The 13,835-nt window shown below is 41.9% G+C and overlaps 1 protein-coding gene across 2 annotated transcripts in view; it reads right to left on the minus strand.

Annotated features, from left to right (window-relative positions):
- Positions 1-443: 443 nt before the first annotated feature.
- Positions 444-13,835, minus strand: part of LOC144501304 (sodium-dependent serotonin transporter-like) — an 81,570-nt gene continuing 68,178 nt past the window's right edge. For both annotated transcript variants that reach the window (XM_078224903.1, XM_078224904.1), the window contains exons 11-14: positions 12,831-12,930; positions 10,618-10,718; positions 4,533-4,700; positions 444-2,202 (exon numbers count right to left, since the gene is read on the minus strand). In XM_078224903.1, the coding sequence (XP_078081029.1) occupies positions 2,125-2,202; positions 4,533-4,700; positions 10,618-10,718; positions 12,831-12,930 (447 nt within the window). In that variant the 3' untranslated portion in view covers positions 444-2,124. The remainder of the gene's footprint in view (positions 2,203-4,532; positions 4,701-10,617; positions 10,719-12,830; positions 12,931-13,835) is intronic.

A 13,835-nucleotide genomic window follows, 5' to 3' on the forward strand; every position in this document is an offset into this window, starting at 1 on the left:
AATATATTAAGTCGCAGAAGCCCCTTGACAGCAACATTTATACGAGGTGAACAATTTCAACTATATTCGTTCTATTGTTTAATATGAACCACTTTTGAGTGTTTTGATGCATTTTAACATGAATTTAATAATTAGATTTTGAATTTGGAATGAATTTCACCTCGGTGCAGTGTAAGCTGGCACAAACCACAGCCGCGCCAGAGGAGACTGCAGCCAATTCATTCAATCCTCCCCTTGCTTGTACAAACTGTAAGTGGCTAAGCTGTGAAACAAAATGGAAGAAACATTCTTTGATTGTTTCTCCACTCACCCTTTTCTTTTGCGCCAATCCAAAAGCTTTCAGTTCAATTCCTTCAGATCAAAGTAATCTGGTCCGGCCGTTTTAAAACAGTTAAGTTTTGAGTGAAGTTACATGGATGATCTTAGCATTTACAGTGTTTCACAGTTGCTTGAGAAGGAGCGTATCAAAATGGCAGAGTGTTTGCGTAAACAGCGCCATCATTTCATATGTGACTGCGGAAAAAGAACTCTGTGGTACTCTGTGTCCTACTTGAGACCTGAGCAATAGCATCAAAGAGAATATGAAGCCATGGAGCCTGTCCATAAGAGCACACGATTAACGTCCTGCTAACTGAATCAGAATTGAGTAAAAGTTTTCACGAGTATAGTAACGAAATGTTGCCACAACAGTTACATGAATATGTCATTATGACTTATAATGTGTCTGGATGCGACACAACATTAAAACACACTATACAAAATAAAGTGGTGAGGGCAATCTAATGCTGTTGTAGTGTTATTGATTTGCAATAGGAATCTTGTCTAGTTCTGTATTAAGAGTGTTGCATTGTCGAATTTGCCTCTGCCTTTTTGTTTTTACAAAGCTAGCTAAATACAATGAGTTTAATTTTCCACCATAACTTGGACTAAGCAAGCACACTTAACTCTCTAGTGAGATAATACCAGTGGCTACCTCAATCTTCAGGGCAATACTTGTAGTCCTGAACAGAAAAAGGGTGCAAATGCCATACAGATTTATTTGCATCAAAATGAGCAGCTCAGTCATTCAGAGTAAAGACTAAGGATTATGTTATCACCAGGGTGTAAAATAATCTATCTTGAACTATAACAATCTCGTCAGTGGATGTTGCTGCTTGCAGCAATTGACTTTCACCCTTTTTTCATATTGAACTAGTTGTCACTTGACTAGAAAGTCTTCCGTGACCATCACATTCATTTTGAAGTACAGTACTTATCTTGAAACGTTTGAAAATTAAAAAACTGTTATGTATAATGTATTGTAAAAATTATATTCCTTTTCTTTTAATACATTTAAAACAGAACATCTTTTATGTACAAAAATGAATGTTTACTATTCCAGTTATCTCTTCCTCTGGGTGATTTTGTTTCCCATTTACCTGCATGTTTATAAAAGCAGTAGCTTAAATATTGGAACATGGAATACAATGAATAAGGCACCCTGAACATAGATGTTAAGTACTCCAGAACACACAACCAAAGATCAGGTTCATCACCACACTCGGACTCAAAGTGGACAATCTACAATTTTAAGCAAATACACAAGTCAATTGCAATGATTTAACCCATCCATAATGCAGCATATGTTAAAATCAAATTCATAATTACCTTTGAAACGTTGCTTTGGCAGCTTGATCATAAAAAAATTATAATGTAATTCACCGATAAATTGCTTACCTATAATTACAATATCGATTGCTCCGTAAAATACACAAAATACATCATTATAGGACATAGCAACAGTCTGCAGTCACTGGTATGTATTCAAAAATATAAAAAACAATGTGTAGCATAATGCCCTGTAAGCAGTAAATAGAAATTAGTATGTTTTTCTGACTTTTATCATTGAGCTTACATGTGTGAGTGTGTGTGTGCGCATGTGTCTGTGTAGAATACATAATAGACTCAAGTACAATATACAGAAAAGTCAAAAGAACTTGAAGGCAATACTGACATTACTAAGCTGCATTTTGAGAATCACTCTTGTCTCCTTGCGTCTGTAGTTTGGAGCATGATTTTTTGACCTCTCAATTGGCTGATCTGGGCAGCCAGTCCAAGAAGTTAAGGGCACTCACTATGGCTGTTTCAAACAGAATTCAGGTGGATACCAGAATTCGGAGTTTCATTTTCTTCAACTTCTGGAGTGATGCTTCTCAAAATCCGCTGTTTGACAACAAAAAAATACAATTAAAAGCAAATTATAAGTTACTGCATATCATAAGAGTCATAGGCCAGAATTTTACCGGCACGTCCGCCCGAGTTTCGTACGATCCTGCCCGAGGCCCATGGAGAATGCCGTTCTCCAAGCCTCGTCCGCCCCGGGAATCGGGATGGGCGTGCCAGTAAAACTCCGGCCATAGATGTGAGGAAGAAGGCCATTCAGCCTACCGACTCTGCACCAAATCTCTAGCAGAGCACCTTACCCAGGCCCTATTCCCATAACCCCACATATTCACCCTGCTAATTCCCCCAACCTACACACCTTGGGACACCAAGGGGCAATTTAGCATGGCCAATCCAGCTAACCTGCACGTTTTTGGACTGAGAGAGGAAACTGGAGCACCCGGAGAAAACCCTACGGGGAGAATGTGCAAACTCTACACAGACCAGAACTGAACCCGGGTGCGCGGCACTGTGAGGCAGCAGTGCTAGCCACCGTGCCAACCTAAATTTATTAGATTATACAATAAAAAGTCACAAGCCCTTGGATCAACATGAATATAACAAAACAATCATTTATGTATTTAATAAGTCCAAGAGAAATTGATCTTGTACGAGATGTATCAGAGTACCATCTGGGCAGTGTGTACTGATAATGTAATAGCGCTATAATACAATATATAATAACACTGCTTCTATTTTGCTGTATGATCTACCCGACTGCAGTCTGATAAAGGACATAGCAACCACTCTGCTCACGTTAAACCTTACATAGCAACACATCCTGGAGTGTCTGCCATATTGTTCACGAACAACTTTAAAAAATATTACCTAAAATTAATGAGGCATGATACCAGCTCTCCCCAACAATGGAGAAATGAGCAGCTTGCTGTGATACTGCGGCACAGTGGTTAGCACAGCTGCCTCACAGCAATAATCAGTTACAATAAATTCATTAATTACTTAATAACTGCTTTCTGGCATGATCATTTATTGGCTATGAAGTTGGGTTCCCCAGGTGTAAGTAATAAATTATTGGTCTGATTGTGTTTTATTTGTTGAGGTGAATAATCAAATCGATCTGTTTTTAATTGAGGGAGGAAAATCAAAAAAAGTCAAACTAGGCAATAGGCAGGATTTTGGCCGCATGTTTCAGCACCTCACTGTCAGGCTCATACGTAAGGAAAAGCCTGCGCACTATGTGGGGTAGTGGCTCAGCTGTGACTTTCCCCAAATTGGTCAAGAAGTGGCGATAGAGCAACTCACCATCCAATTAAGGAGGGCTCCCAAAACTGAAGCCCTCTAGCACTGAAGATGCAGAAGCTGGCTTTTTAAGGCAAGAGAGAGAGGGAATGTCCTAAGATGGAGGCACGCTCTCTCCACAGTTATTATATTTAAAATAATAAATAGCAGCTGGGTCACCAATGTGAAGAGGAGTCCCTGCACAGGGGGAGGGAGGGGATTTCTGCAGCTGCAGATGAAGCCAGACACGCTTGGAGGGCTTCCAAGCCTGCCTAGAACACTGGACCCCTGCTTAGCGAATGGGAGGCCATCTCCTGGCAGCTGCATTGCTCCCTTATGAGTCTGGGGACATGGACGCAAAGTGGAAAATTCAAAGCCATGAGTGCTGCCAACTGCGCTCTCTCTCACACACATACAGAGCAGGTAATGTTTCTACCTCTTAATAATTTAATAATATTTTATGCTGCCCATTTTGACTTGAACTTTATTTCCTGACTACTGCAATTGTTCAGGATCACAGACACACACACACGCACAGAGACACACACAGAGACACACACAGAGACAGACAGACACACACAGACACACACACACAGATACACACAGTACAGACACATACACACAAACATACACACAGACGCGCACACACACACAGACACACACAGTAACAGACACGCACGAGTGCTGAAGTTGTGAGACCTAGACCAGCAAATTAGAGAACTGAGCACTGTCAGACTCCTCAATTTCACAACTACCAAGGATTAAAAAAAATTGGTAAATAACAGCAGAGTTTGACGCCTGTGAAATTTCACCCCAGCGAGGAGGCATCTCCTTCAGCGGAGGAGGAGAGGAGAAAACTGGCAGAAAAGGGACAGGAAGAAAGATAGAAATCCCTTTTAAAAAATGAGATATCAAACACACTTCTGAAAATGCACAAGTGAGCATTTCAAATGAACAATCTGCTGGCTTTTGCATAGTTTCCTTGGAGTAATCTGAACATTCTGTTCTCCCACCCCCCACCTCCCAGGGTTCCTGCCCTCACTAATCAGTAAAACTGAGCATCAACACTCACTTGAACATTGGCCACATACCTGTTTAAATGTTCCCGGAGTAATTATCAATTTGTAAACCATATAGGATGGAACACAGATGAATGAAGAAGTACCGATGCAGTAGCCAACCACTGCAGTCCAATAAGGGTACGTATAATCAAACAGCTTAAGTTCCCGAGGGGCTGACAGGAAACTGGCAATGATGAACTGTTGAAAAGTAGAACAACTGTTGTCAACAGAATGAAGGAAGCTATCCAATCCAACATATAACAAATTGCCTATCTGCTTTATCAGTGATGCCAGGGTGTTCTGTTTATTGAGAGGTTCGATGGTTCTGTTCAATGTCTTCACAATTAGGGTTTGTCAAAAGAAAGTTATTTCAGTGAGAAAGTTGTATGAAAGCCTTTTGACTACAGACATTTAACTTGCACTCAACATATCCTGATCTGATTGAACGTGGATTAGATGTCCCCAGGACCCTTCCAAATTTTATCTTTAACTCCAAGTGCACAAGAATTCTTTGCCAAAGCAGTATAGCAATACACTGAATCCCTGTGTTCAATATTTCACACTTCCAGCTACCCCCAAATTGAATTTGTAGTGGAAAGCAGAAAGCTTGCACAATATCTTGTTTCATTGTTTTAGAAGTTCCTTTAAGTGATGATTTGCAATTCAGTAATGTGGAATATTTTAACATAAATTCCTCCTTGTGACTCCTTTCCTTTTCTATCAATGTCCTTGCTCAATCCAGGACTAACAGGCTAACTGGATATGTCCTTGCCACGGACAAACATTGACCAGCATTTTTTTCCTGACAGTCACTTGGTAGTACCAACTTGAATATTGATGCAAAGGAAGACATGTTGCCAAAGCTTTCCATCTTGCATATTCCTTTAGTTATTTGTAATGGGCAGACCATACGCAACCACACTGTGCTTGCAAAATCCAGAATAAAACATCTACTGTGAGATGTGATCCCAATTGGGCAGCACTAGCGAGACAATCCTGAGTGAACAAAGAACAAAGAAAATTACAGCACAGGAACAGGCCCTTCGGCCCTCCAAGCCTGCACCGACCATGCTGCCCGACTGAATTAAAACCCTCTACCCTTCCGGGGACCATATCCCTCTATTCCCATCCTATTCATATATTTGTCAAGATGCCCTTTAAAGGTCAGTAGCGTTTCTGCTTCCACGACCTCCCCAGGCAGTAAGTTCCAGGCACCACCACCCTTTGTGTGCAAGACTTGCCTCGTACATCTCCTTTAAACCTTGCCCCTTGCACCTTAAGCCTATGCCCCCTAGTAATTGACTCTTCCACCCTGGGGAAAAGCTTCTGAATATCCAATATAGTGCGCTAATAGCTACACTGACAATCGATTTAAGACAATCAGTCAAACTTATAACGTGGCTCATTTACACTTACTGGAGGTGACATGCATTCACACACAGGGAGACCCATTCTCTGCAAACAAAAGGAATATGTTCAGGCCTTGAGCCTTCTGTGAAGTAGCTGGGAACTTTGGTAGTCTATAGTTCCCCATTGCTTCCTCTGCAGCATCACCTTGGCTAATCCAATTCAACCTGTCAGCGCCCTTTTCCCTTTGGTAGGAGAAATTGTTGACTGTTTGAAATTTGGCATTCTTGCATATGTCCTCATGAGTGCAAGATCAAAGGCTGCAAGCAGTGTCTCTTTTCAGCAATTACCAATGTTTCTCTTCTCATAAGGTCGACCACCTCCTATGAAATGATGCAAGTGTCCGAGACCATAACTCCTTCAGGCACTAATAGGTTGGATATGTACCATACAAATAGTTTGTGGTAAACAGTGTCACAATGGCATTGGTTGTTACTCCTATGTATTGTAACCAATGCCTATTTGAACTTAAATATGAATAACACAATGCTGCTTTGACGCTATTAATATGATGAGACTTCTCAGCATTTCCATCGAATGGATTGTAGCCTTTCACAAGCTTCAGCAGACATTACACAGGCGCTATCTGTGTGATGCGATGTACTACTTCATCATAATAATGCATTTGGCTTAAAATGTAAATTAATGCCATTTATCGAGATACCACAACTGTCAGTGAGATAATGAATTGATGGGGGATGGCCTGGGATCTAAACGTAACATCATCCGCTTGCGAAGTGGATTTTATCACTTGGAAATTAACTTGGTTTATTAACGTTCAAAAATATCCATTTCGAGTCTGCCAAATAAATCTTGTTCTCAATTCTGCAAATCTTCCCTTCCAAAACAGTTGACCTCATTTTATAAATACTTTACTTCACTTAATTTTATGTATTCAGTTGATTTGATAAGAGCCTTGAGAAGACACATCTGGGATTCAGCAGGGTATTATCCATAAATGGCTATAAAAGGACACTGAAATAGCTTTAGAACTGGATAGATTTAGACTAAGGATGACAGTACAATGGAACTTAATTAAGATGAACTTGAACAGAATCAACATACACTTAAGCACATTCTTTTCAAAGCTATAGTGTTATAGATGTAGGTACTCAAAAGTATAAATCAAACTGTATTGAAATAAACGCTTTCAGTTGCATTATTTATCAATTGTACATGTCCAGCAAGCTTCCCCAACAAGCTATTTCTTCAAATACTGAATACAAAGGCATCATTAAAGGAATTGGTTAAGATATTTGATTGTGTTTAAGAATTAAAAGACAGTTAGAACCATAGAATCCCAATAGTGCAGAAAGAGCCCATGCAGCCCATCATATCTGCATTGACTCTCCACTGTCAATTCCGCAGACACAGTTTCTGTAGGACTAATGCTGCTCACTTTGTTAACTCTTTTCGTGTTTAAATAGAATCGCAGAATCTCTACAGAGGAGAAGGAGGCCATTCAGCCCATTGAATCTGCACCGACTCTCTGAAAGAGCTTCTTACCCAGGCCCACCTTCCCCCCCTATCCTTGTAACCCCACACATTTACCATGGCGAATCCACCTAACCTGTACCTGTACTGTGGGAGGAAACCGGAGCATCTGGAGGAAACAGCAAGAACATGCAAGTTCCAACAGACAGTCACCCAAGGCTGGAATCGAACATAGGTCCATGTGAGGCAGCAGTGCTAACCACCATGTCGCCGTTCATCAGTATACAGTTATTAACCCAAAGGGATAAATTTCATGTTTTTTTTTTATTCATTCATGGGACATGGGCGTCACTGGCTGGCCAGCATTTATTGCCCATCCCTAGTTGCCTTTGAGAAGGTGGTGGTGAGCTGCCTTCTTGAATAGCTGCAGTCCATGTTCTGTGGGTTGACCCACAATCCCATTAGGGAGGGAATTCCAGGATTTTGACCCAGCGACTGTGAAGGAATGGCGACATATTTCCAAGTCAGGATGGTGAGTGTCTTGGAGGGGGAACTTGCAGGTGGTGGTGTTCCCATTTATATGCTGCCCTTGTCCTTCTAGATGGAAGTAGTCATGGGTTTGGAAGGTGCTGTCTAAGGATCTTTGGTGCAGTGCACCTTGTAGATAGTACACACTGCTGCTACTGAGCGTCGGTGGTGGAGGGATTGAATGTTTGCAGATGTGGTGCCAATCAAACAGGCTGCTTTGTCCTGGATGGTGTCAAGCTTCTTGAGTGTTTTTGGAGCTGCACTCATCCAGGCAAGTGGGGAGTATTCCATTACACTCCTGACTTGTGCCTTGTAGATGATGGATAGGCTTTGGGGAGTCAGGAGGTGAGTTACTCGCCGCAGTATTCCTAGCCTCTGACCTGCTCTTGTAGCCACTGTGTTTATGTGGTGAGTCCAGTTGAGTTTCTGGTCTATGATAACCCCAAGGATGTTGACAGTGGGGGATTCAGTGATGGTAACACCATTGAATGTCAAGGTTGTTAGAGTGTCTCTTATTGGTGATGGTCGTTGCCTGACATTTGTGTGGCGCGAATGTTATTTGCCACTTGTCAGCCCAAGCCTGGATATTGTCCAGATCTTGTTGCATTTGAACATGGACTGCTTCAGTATCTGAGGAGTCGCGAATGGTGCTGAACATGTCTGTTAATACATGCTTCCTGGGACTTTCTAAGGTGCAGGAAATCCTCCAAACCAGTTTCACTGGCATCAAAATTTAAAATAAAAAAAAATCACCAGGAAGATCCAGTCAAAGGATGCTGATGGCAATCTTTATTAATTGATTTTAAAAGTGGATATGTCATCTACATTTTAACTGACTGCCCTCCACTACTCCTTCACAACAAGTAACAAAGTTAGCCTTTGACTCCTCTCTGTGAATAGAGTTACAGACAATGATTATACTTCTGATACGAGTTCATCTCCCAAACAAGCAATGTCATGTTATTTGGGAGGACAATAGTTCCACAAGACATATTTCATGTTACGTGAGTTCAAATCCCACAAATTTGTTTTTCCTTTTGTCAAACCGGCTGTGATTTATCTGAGAAGCAGTCTGGTATTTCTCAACTATAGAGACACCCCCAATAGCCACTGAAGCACAGTCACTTTAGTCACGTAGGGGAAAGCAGCAGTTAATTTTCACACAGCATGGCCCTACAGATAGCAATGAGGTAAGGTAACCTGCTTTTGGTGCTGCAGGGTAAGGGGTAAATATTGGCCTGGACATCGACTCTTCTTTAAAACCGTCAAGGAATCTACCATGTCCAGTTGCACAGGGGTGAAAAGCTTGAATTACGTTCTCAAGTCCCTAGGGTAGGGTTTTAACCTATAACTTTATGACTCCAAAATAACTTAAGCCTTAAAATGTGTAGAAGCACCTGAACAGAAATTGAAAGCTGGTTGCCAGTTTATTTGCAAGAAAAAGTTTTCAAGGCAGCATGATAATTAAGATATAAAATGAAAACATTGCATGTGGCATTTTCTTTCCAGTATTTACACAAGATGTACATCAAATGAATTTTTGAGCACAGTAAGTAGTCTCACAACACTAGGTTAAAGTCCAACAAGTTTATTTGGTAGCATGAGCTTTCGGAACGTTGTCCCGTGATGAAGGGGCAGTGCTCCGAAAGTTTGTGCTACCAAATAAACCTGTTGGACTTTAACCTGGTGTTGTGAGACTACTTACTATGCCAACCCCAGTCCAATGCCAGCAACTCCACATCATGAATTTTAAAGCATGCTTTGAAAGTTCAGCTATTTCATTCAGCCACTTCATCTCAAGTACCATGTTAATGAGAATATTTCAGACTGGGATTGGTGCTGGAATGCCTGTCGTAGACAGTGAAACGTGTATTCCATTTCAACTTTCTCAGGAAGCTAGCCTGAGAGGCAGTATGTCCTAAAAATGCTAGTAGTTTTGAATGTGGGATTTGAACTGATGTAACACGAAATATGTCTTGAGGAACTATTGTCCTCCCAAATAACATCACGATCTTGCTTGTTTGGGAGATGAGCTTGTATCAGAAGTGTACATCATTGTCTGTAACTGTACTCACAATGAGGACTCAAAGGCTAACTTTGTCACTTGTGAAGGAGTAGTGGAAGGCACTAACAGAAGTTTGACATTTAACACAGAAAAAACTCTTCCTTGGCACTTCACAAAGGAAAACTGTAATGTCAATGGCTCTCACTATAAAGATTTGGATAGGTGGTCATTAATTGTTTTACTTAAGGTAGCTTTAATTTACAGGGAAGAGACAGGGAATACTAAAGTCCTGCTGTGACAGTGTTCTGCCTTTTGAGTATCCAAGCTCCCCAAGGCTATATGGTTTGGAAGGGTCAGTTAACTCAGGGATTGTGCACTGAACATTGATATTCAACCTTGGCTCCAGCCAAAAGGGCTCTTACATTTGACATTAAAATGAATAATTTCAATCCCACTAATATTGAATGCACGGCAGACAAGTGGCTTTGCATTTGGCACTAACTGGAATGTTTGACCAAAAAAACAAAGAAAGATCACACTGACCCAGAACAGCGCACTTTGTTGAAGCTGAGAATTGGTGTTATTGTTTCAACAGTCAGGAAATGTTACATCTAACTGCTGTTGCACCCGTCAGTTTCCCATGCCCCGAAACAAGTGCTCCGCCTTATTAGGTACTAGATAACACACACAGAGGAATCAATAGCAAGCTGGCCAGGGTATTGTCCTCTAGGCCAATCTTACCAGCAGGATTATTGGGCTGATGGCAACCCAGCATATCTGCCAGAACCAGCCGGGGCTGAAACCGAGCATTCCCTTCACATCCCTGCAGAAACGTTTCATTCCTAAAGTAATAGAATAGCAAAGAAAGCAAAAGATGGATCAAGTCAAACAAATGGAAGCTCTAATTTACAGCAGTTCTTTACTCTCTTGGTAATTGTACAAGTATTTAAAATAACTGAGCTTTTACTGGAGGGTTTTTATAATCCATCTCTGCACAGGGGGTGGGATTTTCCCGCCACGCTCGCCCCAAGAGCGGAAAATCCCGTTCGAGGTCAACGGACCTTTCCACGGTCTTGTCCTGACCACTACGATTCCTGTGGCAGGCAGGTCAGGAAATTCCACCCAGGGAGTCCAAACTAAGTCTAGTTTTCGGATGCAAGTCAGAGGATGGGGGAGAAGTACTCAAACCGGCTCTTTGGTCATTATTTAAAGTGACACGTTCACCTTTGATTTTACATTATTATTCATAGCTAATTATCAAAACTACTCACATCAATCATTACAACGCTTAAAGTTCCCAATTCCACAGAGGCATCATTAAATAAAGATTGATACTGGCCCAAAGTCAATATCAGGAGGGGAGACCAAAAGCTTGGTGCACTGGCCATGCTAAACTGCCCCTTAGTGTCCCAGGACGCGTAGGTTAGAGGGGTTAGTGGGGTAAATACGTGGGATTATGGGGATAGGGGTAGGTGGGATTGTTGTCAGTGCAGACTCAATGGGCTGAATGGCCTCCTTCTGCACTGTAGGGATTCCATGATTCTAAAGGGGTGGGTTTAAAGAGCATCTTAGTGGCGGAGAGACGCGTCTGACCTTGATTGCTGAATCATGTAATACAATGAGCGGGTTTTTCCAGCCGGACGCGTCCTAAGAACAGAAAACCCGCCTGAGGTCAACGGACCTTTGCTTGATCTTGTCCCGCCCACTACGATTCCCCTGGCGGGCAGGGCAGGAAAATTCCACCCCTTGAGCGATCTCAGTTTTCCTGATACCTGTTCTGAAATTTGTTTTAATCTATTTCCATTTACGTCCCGCTGTTCTACTTTTCCGACTCAACTTAAATAACCCAAGTTTACCTTATCTATAATATTTATCATTTTGTACACTTTAGTGAAGTCTCATCCCTTTTTTCCAGGTCCTAAAACTCAAACTTGCACTGAATTTACAGTACAGAATCATGTCATTTTCCCTTACAGCTCCAAATCAGTATTCACATCCACAAGCAACTCCTCCCACCCTACTTCATCTAATCCCATCAACAGATCTTGCTATTTATTTCTCCCTCAGGTATCTCCCTTAACTAACTGCCTCTTGAATGAATCTACACGATTTGCCTCAACTATGATATATCACAAATTTTACATCCTAACCACACTCTGGTTAAAGACGTTTATCCTGAGTTTCCTTTTTGGATTCATTAAAAACGATCATATTTTATGCCTCCTTGATTTGGATCTCCCACATTCTCTCCAAAGCCCCTCTCATGTTTCTCCTCTATCTCATCACTTGGGATTTTTCATTTTTTTGACTGCACCCTTTACCATGGAAGTCTACGATTCTGGTGGTGTGGTTCCCACACTGAACATCTGAGGCACAAAAACCCTTCAAAGGGTCATCCAAACTCGAAACATTGGCTCTATTCTCTCTCCACAGATGCTGTCAGAGCTGCTGAGATTGTCCAGAATTTACTGTTTATGTTTCAGATTCCAGCACCCGCGGTATTTTGCCTTTATCTGAACATTTTAGGCATGCCCGATCAGTATACTGTAAAATCTCATCAGAAATGAACAGTCAACAAATATGAAAGGAGACATTTTTAAAAAAGAACAATCCATTAAAACATTCTTGTGCTCCTCAAGTGTGTGTGCTCGAGTGTGCAGTGATTTGGAATATTTTCCACAAAACTACCTCCGTCAAACTGGTATCCAAATACAAGAGAAAATGCTGGAAAATCTCAGCCAACGTTTCGAGTCCAGATGACCCTTTGACAAAGGGTCATCTGGACTCGAAACGTCAGCTCTTTTCTCTCCTTACAGATGCTGCCAGATCTCCTTAGACATTCCAGCATTTTCTCTTTTGGTTTCAGATTCCAGCATCCGCGGTAATTTGCTTTTATCCAGTGGTATCCAAATATCCTCCAGTGTTGTGCATTCTTCTACTTAAAAGTAACTTACCGTAAAACCAAGACACTGCTATTGATTCTAGAAACACCACAGCAATGATGGCAGCTCCAGTGGCATACTCTTCAAAGAATTTCACCACATACGCCCCACCCTGAAATGAGAAATATATGACATTTACTTGTGGCTGGACTAAATGGCCAACAGTCCTATCAAATCTTTGCATCAACTTAATTACAGTATTGGGACTGACTGACTGGGCGTCGTTGGCTGGGCCAGAATTTATTGCCCATCCCTGAGGCCATTTAAGAATTAACCACATTGTTGTGGCTCTGGAGTCACATGTAGGCCAGACCGGATAAGGACAACAGATTTCTTTCCCTAAAAGACCAATGTTTATCCCATAACCAAAGATGTGCGGGTTAGATGGATTGGCCATGCTAAATTGCCCCCGAGTGTCAGGGGGATTAGCAGGGTAAATGCATGGGGTTATGGGGATAGGGCCTGGATGGGATTGTGGTCAGTGCAGGCTCGATGGGCCGAATGGCCTCTTTCTGCACTGTAGGATTCTATGATTCTAGTGAACCAGCTGGGCGTTTACGTCAATCGATTCATGATTCCAGCTTTTTTGTTGAATTCAAATTTCACCAGCTGCTAAGGTGGGATTTGAACCCGGGTCCCAAGAGCATTACCCTGAGTTTCTGGATAACCACACCACCATTTTGCTAAAAAACAGGCGTGGCAGAGTGGTTAGCACTGCTGCCTCACAGCGCCAGGGACCTGGTTCAGTTCCGGCCTCAGGTGATTATGTGGAGTTTGCACATTCTCCTCGTGTCTGCGTGGGTTTCCTCCAGGCGCTCCGGTTTCCACCCACACTCCAAAGATTTAGGTTTAGGTGGATTGGCCATGCTAAATTGCCCCTTTGTGTCAGGGGGACTAGGAGGGTAGATGCGTGGGTTACGCGAATAGGACCTAGGTGGGATTGTTGTTGGTGCACGCTCGATGGGCCAAATGGCCTCCTTCAGCACTGTAGAGATTCTATAATTCTATGACTACTAA

This window comes from Mustelus asterias, chromosome 12 (assembly GCF_964213995.1).
Source record: "Mustelus asterias chromosome 12, sMusAst1.hap1.1, whole genome shotgun sequence".
Classification (NCBI taxonomy): Eukaryota; Metazoa; Chordata; class Chondrichthyes; order Carcharhiniformes; family Triakidae; genus Mustelus; species Mustelus asterias.